The sequence below is a fragment of the Pipistrellus hanaki genome (assembly GCF_964339955.1).
Source record: "Pipistrellus hanaki genome assembly, chromosome: 11".
NCBI lineage: Eukaryota > Metazoa > Chordata > Mammalia > Chiroptera > Vespertilionidae > Pipistrellus > Pipistrellus hanaki.
The window spans coordinates 683651-704214 of NC_140513.1; the positions used below are offsets into that span (position 1 = coordinate 683651).

General features: G+C 68.2%; 1 protein-coding gene across 1 annotated transcript in view; it reads left to right on the forward strand.

Moving 5' to 3' along the window:
• The window catches only part of CACNA1B (calcium voltage-gated channel subunit alpha1 B), an 86265-nt gene that overhangs the window by 26263 nt on the left and 39438 nt on the right, over nt 1-20564 (forward strand). The window contains 10 exon segments of the mRNA XM_084899916.1: nt 1473-1682; nt 2439-2551; nt 2956-3068; nt 4369-4500; nt 4954-5026; nt 9448-9565; nt 10770-10837; nt 13265-13371; nt 18875-19660; nt 19999-20216. Of these exon segments, the coding sequence (XP_084756042.1) occupies nt 1473-1682; nt 2439-2551; nt 2956-3068; nt 4369-4500; nt 4954-5026; nt 9448-9565; nt 10770-10837; nt 13265-13371; nt 18875-19660; nt 19999-20216 (1938 nt within the window).

Genomic DNA, 20564 nt, shown 5'->3' on the forward strand with positions numbered 1-20564 from the left:
GCCCCCAGGGGACTGCGGGCGGTGTTTGTGGGGCTCGTGTCCAGCCTTTGCTTTGGGACGGCCCCGCACGTCGGCTGTGGGGGGTGGAGAACGGGTGGGCGTGCGGGAGGCCGGTCCCGGTGGAGACAGAATGGGCGCTGCTGCTGGGGAGGGCGTTCCAGGCCTGGCCGCGTGGACTGGGTGCTGAGGGAGGGCCACCTGAGGCCAGCATGGCCGGGGTGCCCCTGCGTGGTTGTGCCTATGTGAGCAGGGAGTGTGTGGCTGTCTCCTGTGGGCACGGGGTGTGGGGAAGCCGGGCAGGGGGCGGGGGGCAGTGTTCCTGGGGGCCCGTTCTCCCGGCACGGTCAGCTGGAGAGGGACCGCCAAGGGGTGGGCAGTGGTGGGTTCTGGTCCATTCGGAGCCCAGTCCACGAGTTGGCTCACCGGCCACATGTGCTCACAGCATCTCCAGGAGTCACGTGTCCTCTTCCCCTCCTTCCAGGTGGCCATGCTTCCAGTGTGTCCCGTGTGGGTCTGTGAGTGTGTGTCCTGGAGGGGTGTGCGGTGTGTGTGGGAATGACGGAGAAAGGGTGGGTCTGAGGGTGGCTCTGAGCCCCCGCTGCCTGGGAGGAGGGAGCAGGGTGTCTGCCTCAGTCTCGGTGCCGTGCCCTCAGCAGGGCCGCCGAGAGGGCCGTGGCCTGAGCAGCTCCGGCTCCTCCGCCGGCCGTGGCTGTGTCCGGACGGGGCTGGAGGCCGTGTCCCAGCTCAGCCGGGAGGCTGGGGTGGAGCAGCGTCTTCCTCGGGTGGGATGGGCGTGGCGTGTGGAGCGCCTGCCAGGAAGCTGCCGTCAGGGTTCCGGGAAGCCTGCCGGCCTGGCCGACGGGCTGTTCGGGCTGACGGGGCGGTGGCTGCTGCCTGAGGCGGCTGCTCCATACAGACTCGACTCTCCAAGGCCTCGGCCTGTTTCATCTCAGTGACCCCAGGAGACACCAGCATGTTGGTGCTCTTAGCGTGCACACACACATGCACACATGCATGCATGTGCAGATGTGCTCAACATCACGTAGCACCCAAGGGCTTAGAGCAGCACGCACACACCAGCCTGTGGTGCAGAAGGTGGAGAAACCCAAGGCGGGCAGGGCGGAGGCTCCCAGCCAGACCCTGCCCTGCGGACCCGTTAGAGGAGGAAGGCGGGGTACAGCAGGACCCCCGGGCCTCGGGGAGGAGCGGGGTGGCCCGAGGGCAGGGCTGTGCTCCTGGGAGGTGGCCAAGGGCTGCAGACAGACTTCGTCACCCACCCCCATTCCCCCATCCCCCATTCCCCCACCCTCCATCCCCCATCCCCCCATGAGGCGCTGCTGTCCTTGGAACCGTGCAGGGCCAGGGGCCAGCGTCCTTGAAGGTGGTTTAATGGGGTGAGGGCGCCTCCGGAAGAGGGGGTGTGTCCTGGGGCTGCCGCCCCCGCACGTCCTCAGCGCGCCCCCTCTCCCCAGGGTCCCCCTTCGCCCGCGCCAGCCTCAAGAGCGGGAAGACGGAGGGCTCGTCCTACTTCCGCAGGAAGGAGAAGATGTTCCGCTTCTTCGTGCGGCGCATGGTGAAGGCGCAGAGCTTCTACTGGGTGGTGCTGTGCGTGGTGGCGCTCAACACGCTGTGCGTGGCCATGGTGCACTACAACCAGCCGCAGCGGCTCACCACCGCGCTGTGTACGTAACGGGCACCACCCCGCCCCCCGTCCCCCAGCCACCTCCAGGCTGCAGCCTGGAACTCCTGGGCCACCTCCATGACCTTGGGGCGCCCTGACCCCAGTGCCAGCAGGCTGCTCAGGCCCATGCCAGGGCTGCCCAGGCCTGGGACCTGGGCCCTGGATCCAGGAAGCCGAGCTGATTGGCTCAGCCTTACCTTTCGGGGAGTGAGACGAGGGGGGGTCTGGCGTGGGGGGAGTGGGTGGATGGCCAGGCACAGCCAGCCCAGGCAGACTGGGTCCTCCCTGTGGGGCTTTAGACCTGCAGGCCAGGCACAGAGCTGCTCTGTTCATTTTCCACAAGATGGCGCTCCCGCCGGGCACCCCCACCCCCCGCAGGGGGAGGCAGGCTCCGGGGTCTCCTCTGCCTGTTCCCACCCTCTTGTCGATTGGCTGGACCTGGGTGTGTCCGTAACCAGGCTGATTTACAGCCCTCAGTCCGTGAGCCACGACCAGGGCCTCGGGATCTGAGTCCTGAGTGGCCTTGGCCTCGGTGGCAGTTCCAGGAGGCAGAGGAAGGCAGCTGGGGCGGGGCTCCTGTCCTTCCAGGCGGTGGCCCCAGGCTCTGCAGGCCAGGGAGCTGGAAGCTGAAAGAGCTGCCAGAGCTGTGGAGACAGGCTGGCTGGAAGGCTCCCCTGAGGCCGGCCTGGTGTCCGCTGGGCCGGCTGGAGCGGAGGGAGAGGCTGCGAGCTGACCCCTCTTCTCCGGCTTCTCCTAGACTTCGCAGAGTTTGTCTTCCTGGGCCTCTTCCTCACAGAGATGTCCCTGAAGATGTACGGCCTGGGGCCCCGGAGCTACTTCCGGTCCTCCTTCAACTGCTTCGACTTCGGGGTGAGTGAGAGGCCAGGAGGTCAGCTCTGGGGTCCAGGTGTGCCGAGCTGGACCTCGCTGGAAGGTGCAACAGCCCCCCACAGCCCAGCCAGGGTGACTCGGGGCTGCGGGACGGTGACCCCGTGGTCAGCAAGGCTGCCTGTGGACGGCAGGCGCAGGGGACGGGGGCCTGACCCGGCCTGGCCCTGATGGTGGGGCGCTTCCGCAGGCTGCCCGCCTTGGGATTTCCTCCTTCCCTTCCCTGTCCGTCCCTCCGTCCGTGTCCTCCTGGGCCCGAGGGCCCGCAGCTGCATGCGAGGCGCGTGCTTGAGCTTGAGCTGCTGCGGAGGCAGCAGGGCGGGGCTGCAGGGGCGCCGTGCACACGTAGGCCGCCTGTGCCCGGAGCCTGACCCCCCTCCCCGCAGGTCATCGTGGGGAGCATCTTTGAAGTGGTCTGGGCGGCCATCAAGCCGGGAACCTCCTTCGGGATCAGCGTGCTGCGGGCGCTCCGGCTGCTGAGGATCTTCAAAGTCACCAAGTACGCCCCTGCCTGCTGCTGGGCGGCGTGCCGGCAGCTGGGGCAGGGCTGTCCCAGGCATTCATGGGCGGTTTTGCTCTCAGCTGTCTCTGTGGCTCATAATTGTATAGACACAGAAAGTGACCGCACAGGCCGGGCCAGCAGCCCACCTGACTTCGTCTCGGCCTCGTCAGGGGCATGTCCGTCCTTGGGGTCGTCCCGACAGCCTCGGTGTCGCTGGCGGCCTCTCTAGCTCCCATCAGCGCGCCCACCCATCAGTCCCTCCTGCCAGGCTCTGACCGGCTGACCTGAGCCCGCCTGGCCCCTGCCACCAGGCTGCGCCACCCTGTGCCTGGGCCGCTGTCTGACAGCTCCCACTTATCCCCTGGGGTGCTGTGTCACCGGAGCAGCGAGCTGCTCTGTTTTGCCCACAAGGAGGCTGAGGCGGGCAGAGGTGGTGCGGGGAGTGAGGACAGCTGGGCTGGATCCCACCTTCATGGCTAGAGCTGTGGTGACGGGGCCAGGAGACAGCAGCCTGGGTCCCAGCAGCCCGAGGGCAGAAGGCCCCTCCACTGGGCATGAGTGTGGGCCCAGGATGCCCCAGGGCTCAGCTGTCAGTGGGCCTCGGCGGGGCCCGGCTCCGGGTCTCTCCAGGGGCGCTCGGCCTGTGTCCGGGTCTGGGCTGGTCATGGTGCCCGGAGTGGAAGCTGGGTGCTCTGGGCTTGGCACAGCAGGAGCGGCGGTGAGGGGATCAGGCTCTCTGAGGGTCGGCAGCCAGGCTGTGGGGACTTCAGGGACCGTGTGCTCGAGAGCCTGGGAGAATGAGGGAGTGAGGCGTGGAGGGTGCTGAGGGCTTGGGCTAGGCTTCACGCCCGCTGCAGTGGCCTTTGCGGGGATGGCGTGGAGTTGACTGCGTCCTCACGCAGGTCCTCACGCAGGTCCTCACGCAGGTCCTCTGCAGCTGCCATGCGGCTGTCCTCGCACACAGCGCTGCCCGTGGCCCTGGAGGCGTTGGGTGTGGGGTGCAGAGGGGCCTGGATGAGGCCTGGTCCGGGGTGGCTGCCTGGGGCAGCGGCGTGGTTCTGCTGAGCGGAGTGACGGGGCAGGTGTGAGGGCCCGCCAGCATCCCCAGGCCCCGAGGACAAGGGCGGTGGGTCGGGCTGCGGTGAGAGCTCCGCCTCCCTCCAGGCGCGTGGCCCTGCGGGTCAGGAGGTCCCAGAGCCACAGTGTGACATGAGAGCGGGCCCACGGGGTCCGGGCCCTGAGCGGGCATCCCGCCGGGCGCAGCCTGTGCTCACACCCCGTCCGTCCGCCCCGACAGGTACTGGAACTCCCTGCGGAACCTGGTGGTGTCGCTGCTCAACTCCATGAAGTCCATCATCAGCCTCCTGTTCCTGCTCTTCCTGTTCATCGTGGTCTTCGCCCTGCTGGGCATGCAGCTGTTTGGGGGACAGTACGTGTGTGTGTGTGTGTGGGGGGGTGTGCTCAGAGCAGCTGTCGGGGGACAGTACGTGTGTGTGGGGGGTGCTCAGAGCAGCTGTTAGGGGGACAGTACATGTGTGTGGGGGTGCTCAGAGCAGCTGTCGGGGGACAGTACGTGTGTGTGTGTGTGGGGGTGCTCAGAGCAGCTGTTCGGGGACAGTACGTGGGGGGTGCTCAGAGCAGCTGTTCGGGGGACAGTACGTGGGGGGTGCTCAGAGCAGCTGTTCGGGGGACAGTACGTGGGGGGTGCTCAGAGCAGCTGTTCGGGGGACAGTACGTGTGTGTGTGGGGGGGTGCTCAGAGCAGCAGGGCTGGTCCAGCTGCCTCCGCCTGAAGGTCACCCACACTGTGAGGGTGCCGAGGCTGTGGGCCCGGTGTTGGCTCCTGATGGGCTGCCTCACTCAAGGCTCCTTGTTTTTCTCAGGTTCAACTTTAAAGAAGAGACTCCAACGACCAACTTTGACACCTTCCCTGCCGCCATCCTCACTGTCTTCCAGGTAAGGCCCCAGCCCGGCCCCTCGGGCCCACTCGGCTCTCCCGAGGCTGGGAGGGCCGCCCCTGTCTCCTCAGGCCTCTGGAGCCAGCTCCGCGCACGCCACGGGAGGGCCGGGCCGCGGGGCCCATGTCCTGTGACGCCGCCCGGGAGCTCCACTGTCACCTCTCAGCCCCAAGGACCCGGCCCCGCAGCGGTTTGTCCCTGAGAATAAAACAGCAAAGGGCCCCACGCTCGCCGCCAGTCCTCTCCTGTCTGCGGGTGCCACCCTTCCCCCCCCCCCCCCCCCCCCCCCGCCTCCCTGTGCGCCTCAGAGCTCCCGAGGACCCTCCTGCTCCAACACTTACCCCCGGGCTGCCGGCCCCCTCACCAAAGCTGGAGCCCACAGCGTGTGCCCGCCCAGGGGCCTTCCAGCCAGGCTGGTGCCGGAGAGGGACCACCCACACGCCTCCCACCACGACCCCGTCTCCCGTCCCGGTGGGAGCCCCATGGCCTCTCAGTCCCGGCCCAGCAGAGCCTGCCTCGCCCAGGGGACCTCCTGCTCTGGCCAGCTGGGACTGCCTGTCCCCGCCCGCGTCCGGTCTCACCTCACCCACAGTCGCTCCGTTTTCTGAAGTGGGCATTTCCACGCCGCTCCCCTCGGATGCTCACAGCCCTGGCTCCCACAGCCGGGCCCCGAGCTGGTTACACTGGGGGAAGGAGGGCCCTGCGCCCGGGGCACAGGAGTGGTGTCCAGGCTGGGCCCCGGGCAGAGGGAGGCCACGGCCTTTGCCAAGCATGACACTGCCCCGTGCCAGGCAGGAGCGCCCTCTGTCTGTGGGCCACGGGCCAGCCTGCCAGCGGGATGCGGACTGCCAGGTGAGGGGAGATGGCAGGATGGGTCCAGCCGGAGCAGGAGGGAGCTCGGGCGTGGCAGAAGGGGGCACCCGCCTGGGGGCCGCGGTGCCACACGGAGAGGGTCTGCCCAAGGGGCTCCCAGCGGGCAGCCATGTGGTCGGCGGTCAGAGCCGCGCTGCCGTGTCTGTTGTTAGGAAGGACCGGGGTGTGGTGGTGCTGGTGCTGGGGGCCCAGGAAGAAGATGGTCTGGTGAGTGGTGCTCAGGTTAGACCCGGGCCTGTGGCCAACACAGAAGTGAGACGGTAACTGGTTATAAACGAAGGGCTCGCTGCGTGGACAGCAGTGCCGTGGGCTGGAGGCCAGCAGCGGTGCGGGCGCAGGGCCCAGGCACCCGCAGGCGGGAAGAGGCAGGTGGGGGGGGCCCCGCACGAACAGCTCTGGGCTGGGCGGGGGGTGACCCAGGAGAGGCGGAGGGGAGCTGGTTGGCTGTGGGAAGCCGAGACGAGCACAGGGCAGGCGCTGGGAGGCCCACAGGATGGTAACGGGCCGGAGGCCTGAGACCCGGGCCCGGAGGCCCCGCTCACGGGAACCTGCAGACCATGCGGCGGGTGCTCTTCCCCGGGGGCCATGGACACCCACAGTCTGAGCCGAGCTCGCCCTGGGCACGTGGAGGCGACAGTAAAGCGGGTGAGAACGAGTGTGCCAGAGGTCCTCGGAGGGGGAACGGAAGGACTATCGGTCCCACAACATGGCAGACGGGCCCTGAGCGCCACCAGCAGGCTGCGCGGAAAGGCAGCTCGTTGGACGAACAGGGCGTGCTGTTCGGGGCCCGGGAGGACGGCGAGTTCACCTGCGGAGCCACGGGCGCGGCCACTCGGTGGGCGGCCGGCACCGTTCCAGAATGCGCCGAGAGGGTGCGTGCTCCGAGGCCAAGCAGGTGAAGAACGCGAACTAGAACCCTCCCAGGCCCGTGCGAGGACGAGAGCCAGTCCGCCTGGAACACCAGGCGTCCTACGGAAGAACGAGTCCGACGGGAGGCCTCTGAGCAAGGGTGCCGGGAGCCCAGCTTTCACACCGGGGACAGTCCAGTCCCCTGGGGCCCAGCAGCGCTGCGATTCAGGGGAGGGGGGACTAACCACGTGGAGACAGTGTGGGGTGCACCACCCTGCCCCCCCAGCTAACAGCACCGCCGTCTGTCTCCACATTTAGTAAGGCGAGGGCTTAAGAAGCAAGTGCATCCAACTAACCCAAGAATAACTGGAAACCCAAACCACTCCGGAAACGGAGCAGTTAGAAACCTGCCCGCTCAGCCCCGGCGAGCTGCGTGAGTGTGTGAGAGGAAGTGACTGCCATCTTGTGCAGAGACGCCGGGAGGGGAGCCCCCGCCCGCTCTGTGCGGTGGAACAGCTGATGGGACGTGGGGGCCGCCGCAGGCAGGCCCGCAGGGAACGACTAATCCGATCAGGAGCGTTTCAAACGATTTCCACCGTTGGCTCGGAATTATCCTCGAGGCACAGAGGATTGGACACGCGGAAGGCTGTTCATGTAACTCGGCTTCTTCACAGATGAAAAAGGGAAACCTTGTGGGATCAGAAAGAGCATGTGAGCTTCAGCCAACGCACAGCCACCGAGAGCGGAGACACAGCGAGATGGGCCAGCGTCGTCACCTGTCCCGCTGGCAGCTGGGGGCACGGCTCAGGGCTCTGCCTGGTGCTCACCTGATAAAACCCAACACTGACCCCAAAGGCGGCCTCTGCAGAGTCCACCGGCTCCTCAGAACCACCGCCGGGAAAGGGGCAGTTCCTCGGCTCCAGAATGAGGAAAGACGCCCTCTTCAGGGAGAGAAGTGCAGAGCCCGGGCTGTCCCTGCGGAGGGCGGGGCGGTGGGTCAGCCACAGAGAAGAACTGGAGGTTGGACTCCTACCCGGCACCAGGTCTGGATTTCAGCTCAGATGAATTAAGACCTAAATGTGAAAAGAAATCTGAAATTGCGGAAGACATACAGACTGCGACGCCATGAGCTCAGAGGGAAGACCTTCCTAAAGAGGACTTAGAAAGCACAGAGCACACAGGAAACCATAACAAACCTGACCGCTCAGGAGTTCTGTGCTCAGAGGACACCAGAAGAGGATTAAAACAGCAAACATCAAACATCGAGGACAGGAGACATTCCCGCAGTGCCAGCAAGCCGCCAGGACCAGCCCATGCTCCTCAGAGCTTCCGCGATCAGACAGGACAGAGCGTGTGGAGGACGCGGCAGCGGCGAGCCGGCGCCCGCGGGAGAGGATGACAGCGGCCGGCGCAGCTGGGACACGGAAACCCAGCGGCCGGGTTTCAGAGGCGATGTGGAAGAACGAGGGTCCTTCATGCGGCTGCTGTGTGGAGACCCCCTGAGAGCAGTTCCATGCCTGTCCGAGGGCCTTGGCGCAGGCAGCTGCGGCTGTAGGTGGGGAGAGGTGGGCTGGGAGAGAGCCAGCCTGTGCCCTCAGCAGCTTGCCTCCCTCCACGGGACCAGACGGACCACCTTGGGGTGCTGACGCCGGTCTGGGGTGAGTGCAGCGGCTCTCCGCGGTGGGAGCTGCCGGAAAGTCCAGGATGCAGCACCGACTGCCCGCCAAGTCCCGCTCCAGACCCGCAGCCAAACCCCGCTGCCACCGCGGGCGGGGCCTGTCGGGAGGGAAGGTGTGCGCAGAGGTTCATGCAGCCAGTGGGTCTGTCTGTGTGGACTCGGATGAACTTGGATTTGTCTGTGTGGACACGCGAGTGCAGTGGGAGAGCACACGGGTGCTGTGTTTAGAGTCGTGTGGCGTTGACTCCAGACTGGCCTGGCCTGGTGCCGGGCTGTGGGACCCGATGGGCGGCGCGGTGTGAGGTGTCCTTCTCAGTGCGCACACAGGGACGTGTCACCGTCCTCTTGGACTTTCCGGAAAGGAAGTGGAGGAGATGGGTCTCCTCACGGAGCGAGAACCGCACTGGCCTGGCCAGTGGCGGGAAGCGGGGGCGGAGGCCTGAGCAGCCGCTCCCGGAACCCGTGTCCTGGCTGCCAGGCAGTGACCCCGGGCTCCCGGGCCCCGTTTTCAGCTCCCGGCTCCATCCTCTCCTTGCTCTTCCCCGTGTTCTGCTTGGGGCTCCCTCCCATGTTTGGCTGAAACCCTTGTTAAGTAAGGTGACCAGACGTCCCGCTTTTGAACAATTTGTCCCGCGTCCTGCAGCATTTAAAAAAAAAAATCCCGATTTTTGGAAAGATTACTTTTTTAAAACGCCGCAGGACGCGGGACAGATTGTTAGAAATCGGGACTGTCCCGCCAAAAGCGGGACGTCTGGTCACCTTATTGTTAAGGCCCCACCTGTTGGCAGCCGCGTCCTTCCGGAAGCTTTAATGCAGGAGGGCGTGGCCCCCTTTCCCTCCGGGCCCCCTCATCTGCACGCGTGTGGGTGTGCGTGTGCGTGCACCTGTGCCCAGGGGCCCTGGGAGCAATGCTGGGACAAGGTATGTGTGTGCACGTGTAGGGGGTGACATGTGGGTTTGTGTACCCGAGTGCATGTGCATGCGTGGTGAGGCGTGTCCTCGGTGCTCGCCCTCCGCAGATCCTGACGGGAGAGGACTGGAACGCGGTGATGTATCACGGGATCGAGTCGCAAGGCGGCGTCAGCAAAGGCATGTTCTCGTCCTTTTACTTCATCGTCCTGACACTGTTCGGAAACTGTATCCTTCCTGCGGGCGGGCTGCGGGCAGCAGGGGCCGCAGGCCTGACCGGCACACGCCGGCTGGGTGCTGGCAGTGGGCCGCCGTCCTGTCCAGTCGGATCTGCTCCTGCCCCTGCATGTCCCTCTGGGGCAGCCGCAGAGGGTGCCTGTGCTCGGGTGGGTGTGGAGGGGCCGAGACGTGGGCAGGGCCTGACCAACAGCCTCATCGCTGTCACGCTGCCACGGAGCAGCTGCTGCTCGCAGTGGCACTGGCAGAGCCCTCCGGGTGTTGGCCCCTCAGGGTGTTGGCCCCACGGGCGGGGCGGGGTGAGTCTAGGCCTGCAGGGAGAGCCTCGGGGGCCTGGCACACGGGGCCTGACTGGTGGGACTGTCCCCGCGGACACGGCGTGTGTGAGACAGTGGTCGTCACGATGGGAGGTGCTGCTCACCCCCCGGACCCAGGGCGGCGGCCCAGCGTCTGCAGGGCCCAGAGCGGGGGATGGAGGCAGGAGCCAGTCCGGGCATGTGTAGGGCTGGAGTGCTGCCCCGGGCCTGGGCGGAGACAGCTGCTGCCCGGGGCGGAGATGGGCTTGTGGGGGCGCGGCTGCAGTGTCAGCACCAGCACCGGGCCCCCTGAACCCTGTCTGCGGAGCACCCTGGCTGTGACAGGCTCCTCGGAAGGAAGCAGCAGGCCCGAGGGGAAGGAGCCGGGCGGCCTACCCTGCTCTATGGCTCTGGGGTCGGCTCGGTGCCATGGGCTCAGCTCGGACGTCCTTGCTACTGGAGGCGGCAGGGGTGAGCTGGCCTGGGACCTCCCCGAGGTGCCGTCTTGGGGCTGCAGGTCTGAGCCCTGTGCAGCCGAGAAGCAGGCGGTGTTAGTCCTGTCTTCTGCCTGCAGGCAGCGGGGACGGCACAGGAGGCGGCGGCCCATGGGCCCTCCCAGGAGGCAAGGGTGGGTGATCCCTCAGCCTGAGCTTCCGGCTGCAGTCCCCCTGAAGAGCCGGGCTGGGGAGTGGGCGTGAGGGCGGTACCGGGTGGCGCTGAGCCTCAGCCCCCCCAGCTGCTCTGGGCACTGTTGGGATGCCAGGCTGCAGGCCCGGGCTCTGAAGGAAGGCGGTCGCCAAGGAGAGGAGGCTGAGGGGTCAGACTGGGTGGGCCCTGTGTCCCTGAGGCTGTAGGTGCCCGTGTGGGGGCAGGCTCCTTTCCTTACCTGGAGCCACCAGACACCTTGCTGAACGTCTTCCTGGCCATCGCCGTGGACAACCTCGCCAACGCCCAGGAGCTGACCAAGGTACATGGGGGGACTGGGGACGAGGCCTCCTGCAGGCCGGTGCCGGGAGGGGTGGGGTCGATCCACGTCGCTCCGGATGAGGGAGTGTGCGAGGAGGCCCAGGTCATGGGTCAGGAGCCCGAATGACCCTGTCCGAGAGGCGGGCCAGGCCGTCACTAGGGGTGGGGAACAGCACCGAGGCAGCAGGAGCCACCCCGCCAGGAAGGCAGGTGCCCACAAGGGCAGCTCTCAGGGAGCCACCACCTGGGAGCAGAGGCCAGAGGCAGGAGCAGGTGCTGAGGGAGGCGCGGCCCAGGCAGGATGGAGATCAGGAGGGGCCGCGTATTGGGGTCCAGGGAGCACCCAGCTCTGAAGACTCAAGAGAGCCCTGAGGGACCCGTGCTGCTCTGGGTGAGGGGACCCCATGTTCACCCCGGGTGGAGAGGGGACCCATGTTCACCCCGGGTGGAGAGGGAACCCCATGTTCACCCCGGGTGGAGAGAGGACCCCATGTTCACCCCGGGTGGAGAGGGGTCCCACGTGTGTCCCCGTGGGGAGGGGACCCTGTGGCAGCTGGTGGAGGTGAGCGGGCCAGGCGGTGCTGTCAGACCTGGGCCTGGCAGAGCAGCTGCGGCCTCAGCACGGGCGCAGCAGGACGGCGCCTGACCTTTAATGCCAGATCCCTCGGTGCGTCTCCATCACCTCCCGCCGGCGGGCATGTGCTGCTACACGCCTCCTGCGGTGCCCCTGCAGCAAACACGGCCCCCTGCCTGGTCCCTGCACGCCGCCCCGCAGGCCTGCTGGCCGCCCACGATTCTGGCCCCGAGGGGCGCTTCGCGAGCCCAGAGCTGCCTCTTCACAGACACGGTGACCTTTCTGGCGTGTCAGTCTCTCCAGATGCCACCTGTGAACTGTGCGTGCCCCGTCCAGCCCACTCAGTCCAGCACATGCCCACTCTCCACGCGCTGTGCTGGGCGGTGTGGCTGGGCTCCCTGAGGAACCAGGGCGGCTCAGGGCGGCTCTGCCCTCTGCTTCCCCACCACTTCGCCCAGGCCCTGGCAGGTGCGGCAGGTGGAGCGGCTGCCACCTCCTTCCTTCGCTTCTGCTCAGCCTCCTCCCCACCAGGCCGGCCCGGGGCTGCCAGTGGGTCCGAGCTTCTCCTTGCTCTGGCCCCTGGCTTCTGAGGGCTTGGGGGTCCCCCTGGGAGGGGCCAGTGCTGAGCCTCACCTTCCAGGAGCAGGTGGGAGTGGCCCGAGCCCCTGGGGGTGCCTGTGCTGGGGGTCCATGTGTCCACGAGCACTTTAGGGGTCAGCAGTTTGGGGCCCGCGGGGACTGGGGTGCAGTAGCGTTGGGCTTACACCTGCTATCCTGGGGTGCCGCTGTGGGTGCGGATGTGCGGGGGAGCGTGTCAGGGCCCGGCTCCGGAGCCCCTTCCTCTGGGCGTGGGGGGCTGTGCGTGTCAGACCGGCCGAGGCCTCGAGCTGGGCCCGCTCTCCTCCATGTTCCCATAAGCAGTCCTGTGTTCCTTGAGGCTGAGGCTGTTTGGACAACACTGTCTGATGTCCTTGCCCCCGAGGCCAAAACCCACCGTCGAGTCCAGAGCCGAGGACAGGCCTGGGCGGCTCTGGGGGCGCCCAGCTTGGCGTCCTCTCTGTGGCGGAGCCTGCGGTCTTCTGTGGTGGGGCCGCTCCAGGCAGCCAGCGGGGCCTCATGGCTGCCACACTGCGACCCAGAGCAGGTTCCAGGGTGTTCTGGGCCGTGTTGGGAATGCCAGCCCCGGGAGCAGGGAGGGGGGCGGGCCTGGGGCTGGGGCTGGGAAGAAGCTGGCGGCCCACAGAGCGCGGCTGGTAGGTTGTAGGCCCAGGAGCAGAGCAGGGGGGCTTTGCCCGGTGACGCGGGGCCAGGGCCAGAGGCCTGTCCATACGTCCATTGGCTCATGATGTGAGCCAGGGGTCCCCCCAGGAACTCGGTGTGGACGGGAGCACAGGGCCAGGCCCTGCGGGTGGCTGTCTGGGAGTGGGGGCGACAGGGCCGGGACAGGGGGACAGGCAGGAGAACCCAGAGGCTGTGAGCGGCCTTTGCCTGGCACTCCCGGTGGGTGACAGCTGCTGGGAGGACTCAGACTCGGGTGGGGGGCCCGGGCCCCGCCTCACAGCTCTGCGCAGAGGCTGGCTGGTTCCAGAGCGGTAGGTGCTCCCGAGGCGGGGCAGGTGCGGCTTGCATTTTGACAGGAAGCCGGAGGTCCCTGGGGAGGGAGCGCTGGAGGAGACGGCGTGTGGGAGGGCGGCTGAGGCCGGACACTGGGGACCGTCACCTTGGTCAGCGGCGGCACCAGCCTGTGTGGAGGGGCGTCGTGTCCGTGCGGGAGCTGCTGCCTGGCCAGGGTCGGCCCCGGGAGGACGGGGCGGACAGCGCTCTGAGCGCAGCACATGCTCTGTCCGCTCTCAGGATGAAGAGGAGATGGAGGAGGCCGCCAACCAGAAGCTCGCTCTGCAGAAGGCCAAGGAAGTGGCCGAAGTCAGCCCCATGTCGGCCGCGAACGTCTCCATCGCCACGTAAGGCTCCTGAGCGGGAGGGCCGGGGAGGGGGCTGAGTCCCCGCGGGGCCCTCAGCGGGGCAGCCCTTCCAGAGGCTTCCGCAGGCCCTGCCCGGGCTGGAGCCTGCGGGGCACCAGGAGCCCTGGTGGCAGGAACAGCTCTCCTCTCCCGCAGGGAGCAGAGGGCTCTCCGGGGACGGGCCTGCAGCTCCCCCGTCTGGGCAGGAGCGGACCCCGCGGCGTGGCTCTGCCGGAGGCGCTGGCTTCCTGACCTCCCTGGCTGCAGGGCCCCCCGGGCACAGCCCGGAGCCGGGCGAAGGCGTCAGCCCGTCTGTGCTCACACGCTTCTCAGAAACGTACCTTGTGAACCAGAGGTTCTCGGACCGTGGCAGCCCCTGGACTTCACGCATTTCCAGAAAGTCCTGGGGGGTTGGGACTGGGCCAGAGGCCCAGGGGAGCCAGGAGGAGAGAAGGTGAAGGCTGGGCCGAGGACTTCCCGGAGGCTCAGTGCAGCCTGGGGCCCGTGGCTGCAGTGGGCAGGGTCGGTCAGCCATGGAAGGCAGGCGTAGTTCAGCCCCAGGACACCCAGCACACCTCTCACTTCCGCTGACCCCTGGGCCCAGCTCTGTGGCCGGCGCCCTCTCCTCTGTGACGTGGTCATGGTGCCTGTGCTGCAGGCACACCGGTGCTGCCGAGGTGCGTGCTGGCCCGGGGGCGTCTGGCTGTGTGCGTGCACAAGGAGTGGGTGTGCGTGCACGTGGAGCAGGTGTACAGCGGCGGTCACAGGGTGAGGGCCTGTCTGAGCCGGGCACCACGCACGAGGCGGTGGGGGCGGTAGAGGCGGCTCAGCCTGGGGGCTGGGCAGACGCTCGGGTGCGGGATGCTGTCCCTCGCTCTACCTGCCCCCGGGCTGCTGCGAGGAGGTGGCTGTGCCCTCCCTCCTGCCCCTCCCGAGTCTGTGCTGCTGAGGTCAGCCTTCTGCTCGCTCACACGGCCCAGGGGGCGTAGCACATGCCTCTGCGGGGCTGGAGGTGAGGGCTCTGCCGGGGCCCAGCCACCCGCCACGCTGCCTCCTCCTTGGGGGTGAGGCAGGCCGCTCCATCTGGGACAAAACCTCGGGGTGCAGGTGCTGGGGCCTCAGGTCAGGCCACCAAGAAAGGTGCGGACGCTCTTCCGCCTCCTCTGCTCCCTCCCGGAGGGAGCTGCGAGCTGCCTCCCGGGCCCTGAGCTCACCGTCACAGCTGTGAGGCCGGGGCGGGCCTGGTCCGTGTTCCCTGCGGGCCCTGCAGGCTGTCCGGGGAGCAGAGCTGGGCTGGGTCCGGGTTGGCAGGTCTTCTGCCTCCTCGGTGGACACGGTGGGTCCGATGTGATGGCTGAGGGCCGAGTGAGGCCTTGAGCTCCTTGGCTCAGCCCCTCCCCGCTCTGTTCTCCAGGTGAGTCTGTGAGGTGGTTGGGCAGCGCCTGCTCTCCCAGGGCCATGGCCATGGCCAGCTGCTGGTGGTGGGAGAGGCACAGAGGGACCTCCCCGGACCCCGCCCGCAGCCGTGCTGTGGGGTCTGACTGGGAGGACGGGCGAGGTGCCTTCTGGGCACTTGCTGCTGAGGGGCCGTCAGTGTCGGTGTCCCCGAGGCTCCCTCAGCGCGTGTGCCGCCGGCACGGATGGGCCGAGGGCGGGCTCTGCGGGATCCCACGGGAGGTCGGCTGGAGCTGAGGGTCTGGCCTCAGTGACGGTCCCTTCAGGCTCCTGGGAGGGCAGACGTGCCGGGGAGATGACCTGGCTCCCTGTGCTGCTACCTCATCGTCCCTGGACTCTGAGTGCCCCTGCCCACACGCCCTGGCACACGTTCCACTCCTACTCGCTCCCATTTACCCAAACCCCCACACTCACACACACACACACACACACACACACACACACACTTACCCACACTCACCACTCATCCCCACCCCCACCCTCACTTATTCACATTTATTTCCACACACGACTCATTCACACACATGCATGTTCACATTTATACCCCCATACACACACATTCTTTCACCCCCTCATACTCTCACACCCACTTGCTCATTCACAAACTTACACATGCGGTCACAAGGATTCGCACACTCTTGCACACACATTTGTGTGCACCAGGGCCTGGCGGCAGGTGAATTGCTCTGAGCCACACACACACACACACACACACACACGCACATACACGCACATAGGTTTGTGGACACGGCCTCCAGGAAGAGGGGCCCCAGGCCACTGCCCTGCAGGGAACGGGGGCAGGAGACGCTGCTTGGAAAAGCCTCCGGAAAGGCACTGGGTGTGCGTGGCGTCACCACGGCGGGGCTGGGACGGAGCTGGTGGCCCCGGAAGTGATTTAGAGCTGGGCTGAGGGTGCCCCACCCCCGCTGAAGCGGCCACCGCTGGAGGGGCAGCTGCTCAGCCCTCAGCGGCAGGACTGCCAGGGACGGGGTGCCAGGCCCCGGGTAAGGCTTCTTCTCCCGCCACCACGGGCGTGCACTGCAGCCTCACCGGCTGCCGGATGCTCTCTCTCAACTTCTCTTTTACCCAAGGTCGCGGGGACGGCTCTGACGGACGTGTGCCTGGCCTCCTGCCTGGATGCGCCCCGCAGCCCGCCCTGACGCTGCGCTCACGCGTGTTCGTGTCCCAGGCTCTGGGGGCGCCTCACGTGTTCTGTTCTGTCTTTTGCATGTGCAGTTTTGTACGGCACGCTCGGGGTGCTGTATCTCGCAGCTCATCTGTCTCCAGCGTAAACTCGTGAGTCGCTCGCCACGATCCCCGCCCGGCTTCATGATAACACACGCAAACGCCTCCCCCTAACTCTGCCCGCCCTGGTCATCCGCTTTGGGGCAGCTCTGCAGCCGCCGGCAACCTGGCGGGCCAGCGGGCACACCTCCTGATGCCCCTCCCGCTCTCCTCCGCCCCCTGGTGTCCTCTTGTCTGCTGTCTGTCTGTGTGCCGTCACTCGTGTGCCTTGTCCCACGAGGTCGAGTTCCGTCAGTGCTCATGGGGACACTCGTGGGTCCTCCTGCCCCCCCTTCCTCACCCGGGAGGGGCTGGATCTTCGACCCTCACGACGTCCTGGTAGCAAGAGCGGGGCTGCCTCCAGCGGGGAGGCTCACCTGGGACCCCGGAGCCGAGGAGAGCCATGGAGACCGGGCGGTGGGCTGAGGGTCACCCCGGGGCTCGCCCTCAGGGCGGGCGCAGCCCTGCAGGGAGGCGTCTCTGGAGTTGCCAGGACAGTCATGCCCCCTGCACAGAGGCGGCCAGTGCCTCCTCGTGCCCGGCCACACCGCTGGGCTCTCCCACGAGCACGTGAGCTGCAGGCTGAGGTCCCGCGGGGAGGAGAGCGGCTCCCACCGGCGGGTTCGCGGAGGAGAGTAGTGAGGTGGGGACGGGGGTGCAGGTGTCACACTGGGTCCACCGCGCACTCAGCCCAGAAAACGCAGAGCGGGGTTCCCAGCACAGAGGCCCCCACAGCGTCTGCCGGGCTGCGCCTGCAAGCCCACCAGGCCGCTGGGAAGCCACTCCTCCGTGGGACCCCTAAAGAGCCCTTCCAGCAGGACTTAGCCCGGGCTGGCGTCCAGCCACGCGGCCTGCAGGTCAGAGGGCAGCCGGCCCTGCTTCACCTTTCCCGCGTGGCCTGTGGACTCGGGCAGGATGCAGAGAGGGGCAGCGTGGGTGCGGGGTGCGGGCGCAGTTGCTGGAGGCACTAGCAGGAGGAGAGGCGGGTGGCGTGGCTGCAGGCGGGCACCGCAGACGTGGGGGGCCTGGAGCTGGAGGCAGAGAGCAGCAGGCACAGGGCCAGCAGAGCAGGGCCTGCTCCCCAGGGAGCTGTGAGGGGCCCCGCAGTCCACCTCGGGCTGGATCCTGGGGGACAGGCCATGGAAGTGGGGCACAGCCAGTCCCGCCTGCCAGGAGGCACGGCCCGTCTCATCTGTCTGCGCGGAGAGCTGGGCCTCAGGACCGGGGCTGCGTCTGAGCGCCGCCCCCTGCGACCAGTGGCTTAGACGCCAGGCCCCTCTCAGTGCGGGGCTGCCTGGAGGCTGAGGCAGTGCTCTGTGCCCCCACGCCCCACATGGCGGCCCTGCACTGTGGTCTGCACGGCTCAGAACCCCTGAGCTCGGTGTGTGGGCGGGTGGGGCCCGTGTGGCTCAAAGAGAAGATGGGCTGGTCACAAGGCGACCGGGGGCAGGCAGCCTGGTGCTGGGTCAGAGGGCAGGGCGGGCGGGGTGGCAGGTGGAGGGTGCGTCCACAGGCAGCGGAGAGGGGCACTTACCCCCATTGCTCCGCCTCCCCCATCAGGCCCAGGGGCGGGGCAGGCCTTGTGCTCTGTGCCCCGGAAACAGCCTGCACGGGGCCTGGACTCCGCCTTCGTCCGGACAGCCACCCCTCTGCAGTCACGTGGTGCAGTGCCAGGCCCCGAGTTGTGGGGGCTGGCCAGGACCCTCAGGCTGTGGCCCTAGGTTGTGGTCAGTGCGGTTGGGGTTGGGCCAAGGCCCCCATGCTCTCTTGATCCTGGCTCCGTCCGTGACATGCTGTGGGACCCTGTGGGTGTGCCCTCCGGCTGGTCCTCTCCGGGGCAGTGGGACAGCCTGACCCCAGGTGGCTGGGAGAGGAGCCGAGCCCAGTGTGGCTGCTGATGGACACCCGTCCCCCTCGGTCTCAGGCTGCTGGGGCCTCCACCAGCGTGGCCAGGCCACCTCGGGGCAGGAGGAGCGGGACTGAGCTCAGAGGCCTGTGGGCCACGTGGCTGGGCTGCCTCGTGGGGTTTACTCAGCAGACAGCGGCCTGCGGAGGCCTCCTGTGCCGGGGGCTGCGGAGCCCGGGCATGGCAGCCCGTCCAGCCAGGGCTGAGCTGGAACCACAGGCCGCTCGGGCCGTCCCGGGAGGGTGCTCTCCGTGGAGCCAGGAGGCAGCAGGCCATTGGTGGCCACGCAGGTGGTGCCTCCTGGGAGCAGCCGGTCTGGAGCTGCGGGGTGGGCGCCCTGCTGCAGCCACTGCCTCAGGGGCGTGTGGCTCCGTCTGCCCCTGAGCGGGCCACTGCCCCAGGCCTCGCTCCCTGCGCTGGGCTGTGCCATCCTGGAACGGAGGGAGGTGCCGCCAGCAGCTCTGCTGTGTGCAGAGCCGCCTGCCTGTGCCCCCACTCCGCCCACCCAGATGCAGCCTCCTGGCCAGCGGCCCCGTCCGGACACCTCTCCACCCCTCATGCTGGCGCCGTCACTCCCACTGCCCGCACCTCTTGGGCTCAGGCCAATGGCCACCTGCTCAGGAGTGGCCCAATACCCCCCCACCCCGGGCAGGTGCACCACGGTCTATGGGTCAGAGGCACCGGGTGAATTCTCTGACCCTGGGCTCCCCACCTGCCCTCCTGCACCGACTGCCAGGGCTCCTGCGCCCTCCCCTCCCGCTCCCCGCACCCACTCTGCCCTCCCTCCATCGCTGTGTCATCTGTGCTTCCCCTGCCCGTGGAGAAGCGGGTGCAAGGGTGTTCACGCTCTCCCCGCAGGCAGCAGAACGCCAAGGCGCGCTCCGTGTGGGAGCAGCGGACCAGCCAGCTCCGCCTGCAGAACCTGCGCGCCAGCTGCGAGGCGCTGTACAGCGAGCTGGGCCCCGAGGAGCGGCTGCGCTTCGCCACCGCGCGCCACCTGCGCCCCGACATGAAGACGCACCTGGACCGGCCGCTTGTGGTGGAGCCGGGCCGCGAGGGCACGCGGGGGCCGGCGGCGGGCAAGGTGCGGCCCGAGGGCCTGGAGCCGGCCGAGGGCGGAGAGGCGGCCGAGGGCGCGGACCCGCCGCGCAGGCACCACCGGCACCGCGATAAGGACAAGGCCCCGGCCCCGGCGGGGGAGCAGGACCGGGCGGACGCCCCGAAGGCTGAGAGCGCGGAGCCTGCTGCCCCGGAGGAGCGCGCACGGCCGCACCGCAGCCGCAGCAAGGAGGCCGCGGGGACCCGGGAGGCCCGGGGCGAGCGCGGCCGCGGCCCGGGGCCAGAAGGCGGCCGGCGCCACCACCGGCGCGGCTCCCCGGAGGAGGCGGCCGAGCGGGAACCCCGGCGCCACCGCGGGCACCGCCACGCGGACCAGGGCAAGGACGGCGCCACGCACGGTGCCAGGGGCGAGCGGCGAGCCCGGCACCGTGGCGCCCGGGCCGGCCCCCGGGAGGCGGAGAGCAGCGAGGAGCCGGCGCGGAGGCACCGCGCGCGGCACCGGGCACCGCCCGCACCCGAGGAGGCTGTGGAGAAGGAGGGCGAGGCGGACGACAAGGACAAGGAGCCGCGGGACCCACAGCCCCAGTGAGTGAGCGGCACCGGCCCCTCGGCCTGCCGGCCACGCCCCCGCTCAGGGCCACGCCCTCTGCGCCGGGCCACGCCCCTTCTGGCCCCGTGGGCCCTGCCCGTGGGGGTGACTAAGACATTGACCTGGAGCGAGCGGGGAGGGCAGCTCTGCGAATGGCAGGTGGCAGGTGTCGGGAGGAAGAGGCTGGGGGAAGCTGTCAGGGCTGCTTTGGGACACGGTGACTCCCCACTTCCAGGGAGGAGAGGACTGGGGAGCGCTGTGTGTGGGGACCTCCTGCCTCGGTCCTTTGACTCCACCTTCCTCCTTTCCAACTCTGCGGGCCCTTCGGTTGCAGGGAGCCACGCTGTGACCTGGAGGCCGGCGGGCCGGCGGGTGTGGGCCCGGTGCGGGCGCTGCCCAGCACCTGCGTGCAGAAGGCGGAGGAGCAGCCAGAGGATGCGGATAACCAGCGGAACGTCACTCGGATGGGCAGCCAACCCTCAGAGCCAAGTGCCACTGTGCACGTCCCAGTGGTGCCGACTGGCCCGCCCGGGGAGACCACGGCCGTGCCCAGTGAGTATCTCCCAAGCCAGTAGCCAGGCCCACCTTCGCAGGCCCCATGCCGTCCCGCGCTCTCTGCTCCCACGATGGCCTGGGGACAGAGCTGCCTCTGTGCCCCCAGGAGAGGGGGTCGCTGCTGGCCACACCAGGGCCTCCACGCCCTTTGCTCCCGGTGCCGCAGGCAAGCGCTGCTCCTGCGTCTGTCACAGGCTCTGTGCTGCCTCCAAAAATACCTGCAGGTCCCCAGCCAAGTCAGTAGGGTGCTGGGGACACAGCAGGGGGCGCCAGGGCTGCCCTGAAGGGCTGTCCCAGGAGGACAGGCCACAGATGCCGGGCCAAGAACTTGTGGGTGTGGAGGGC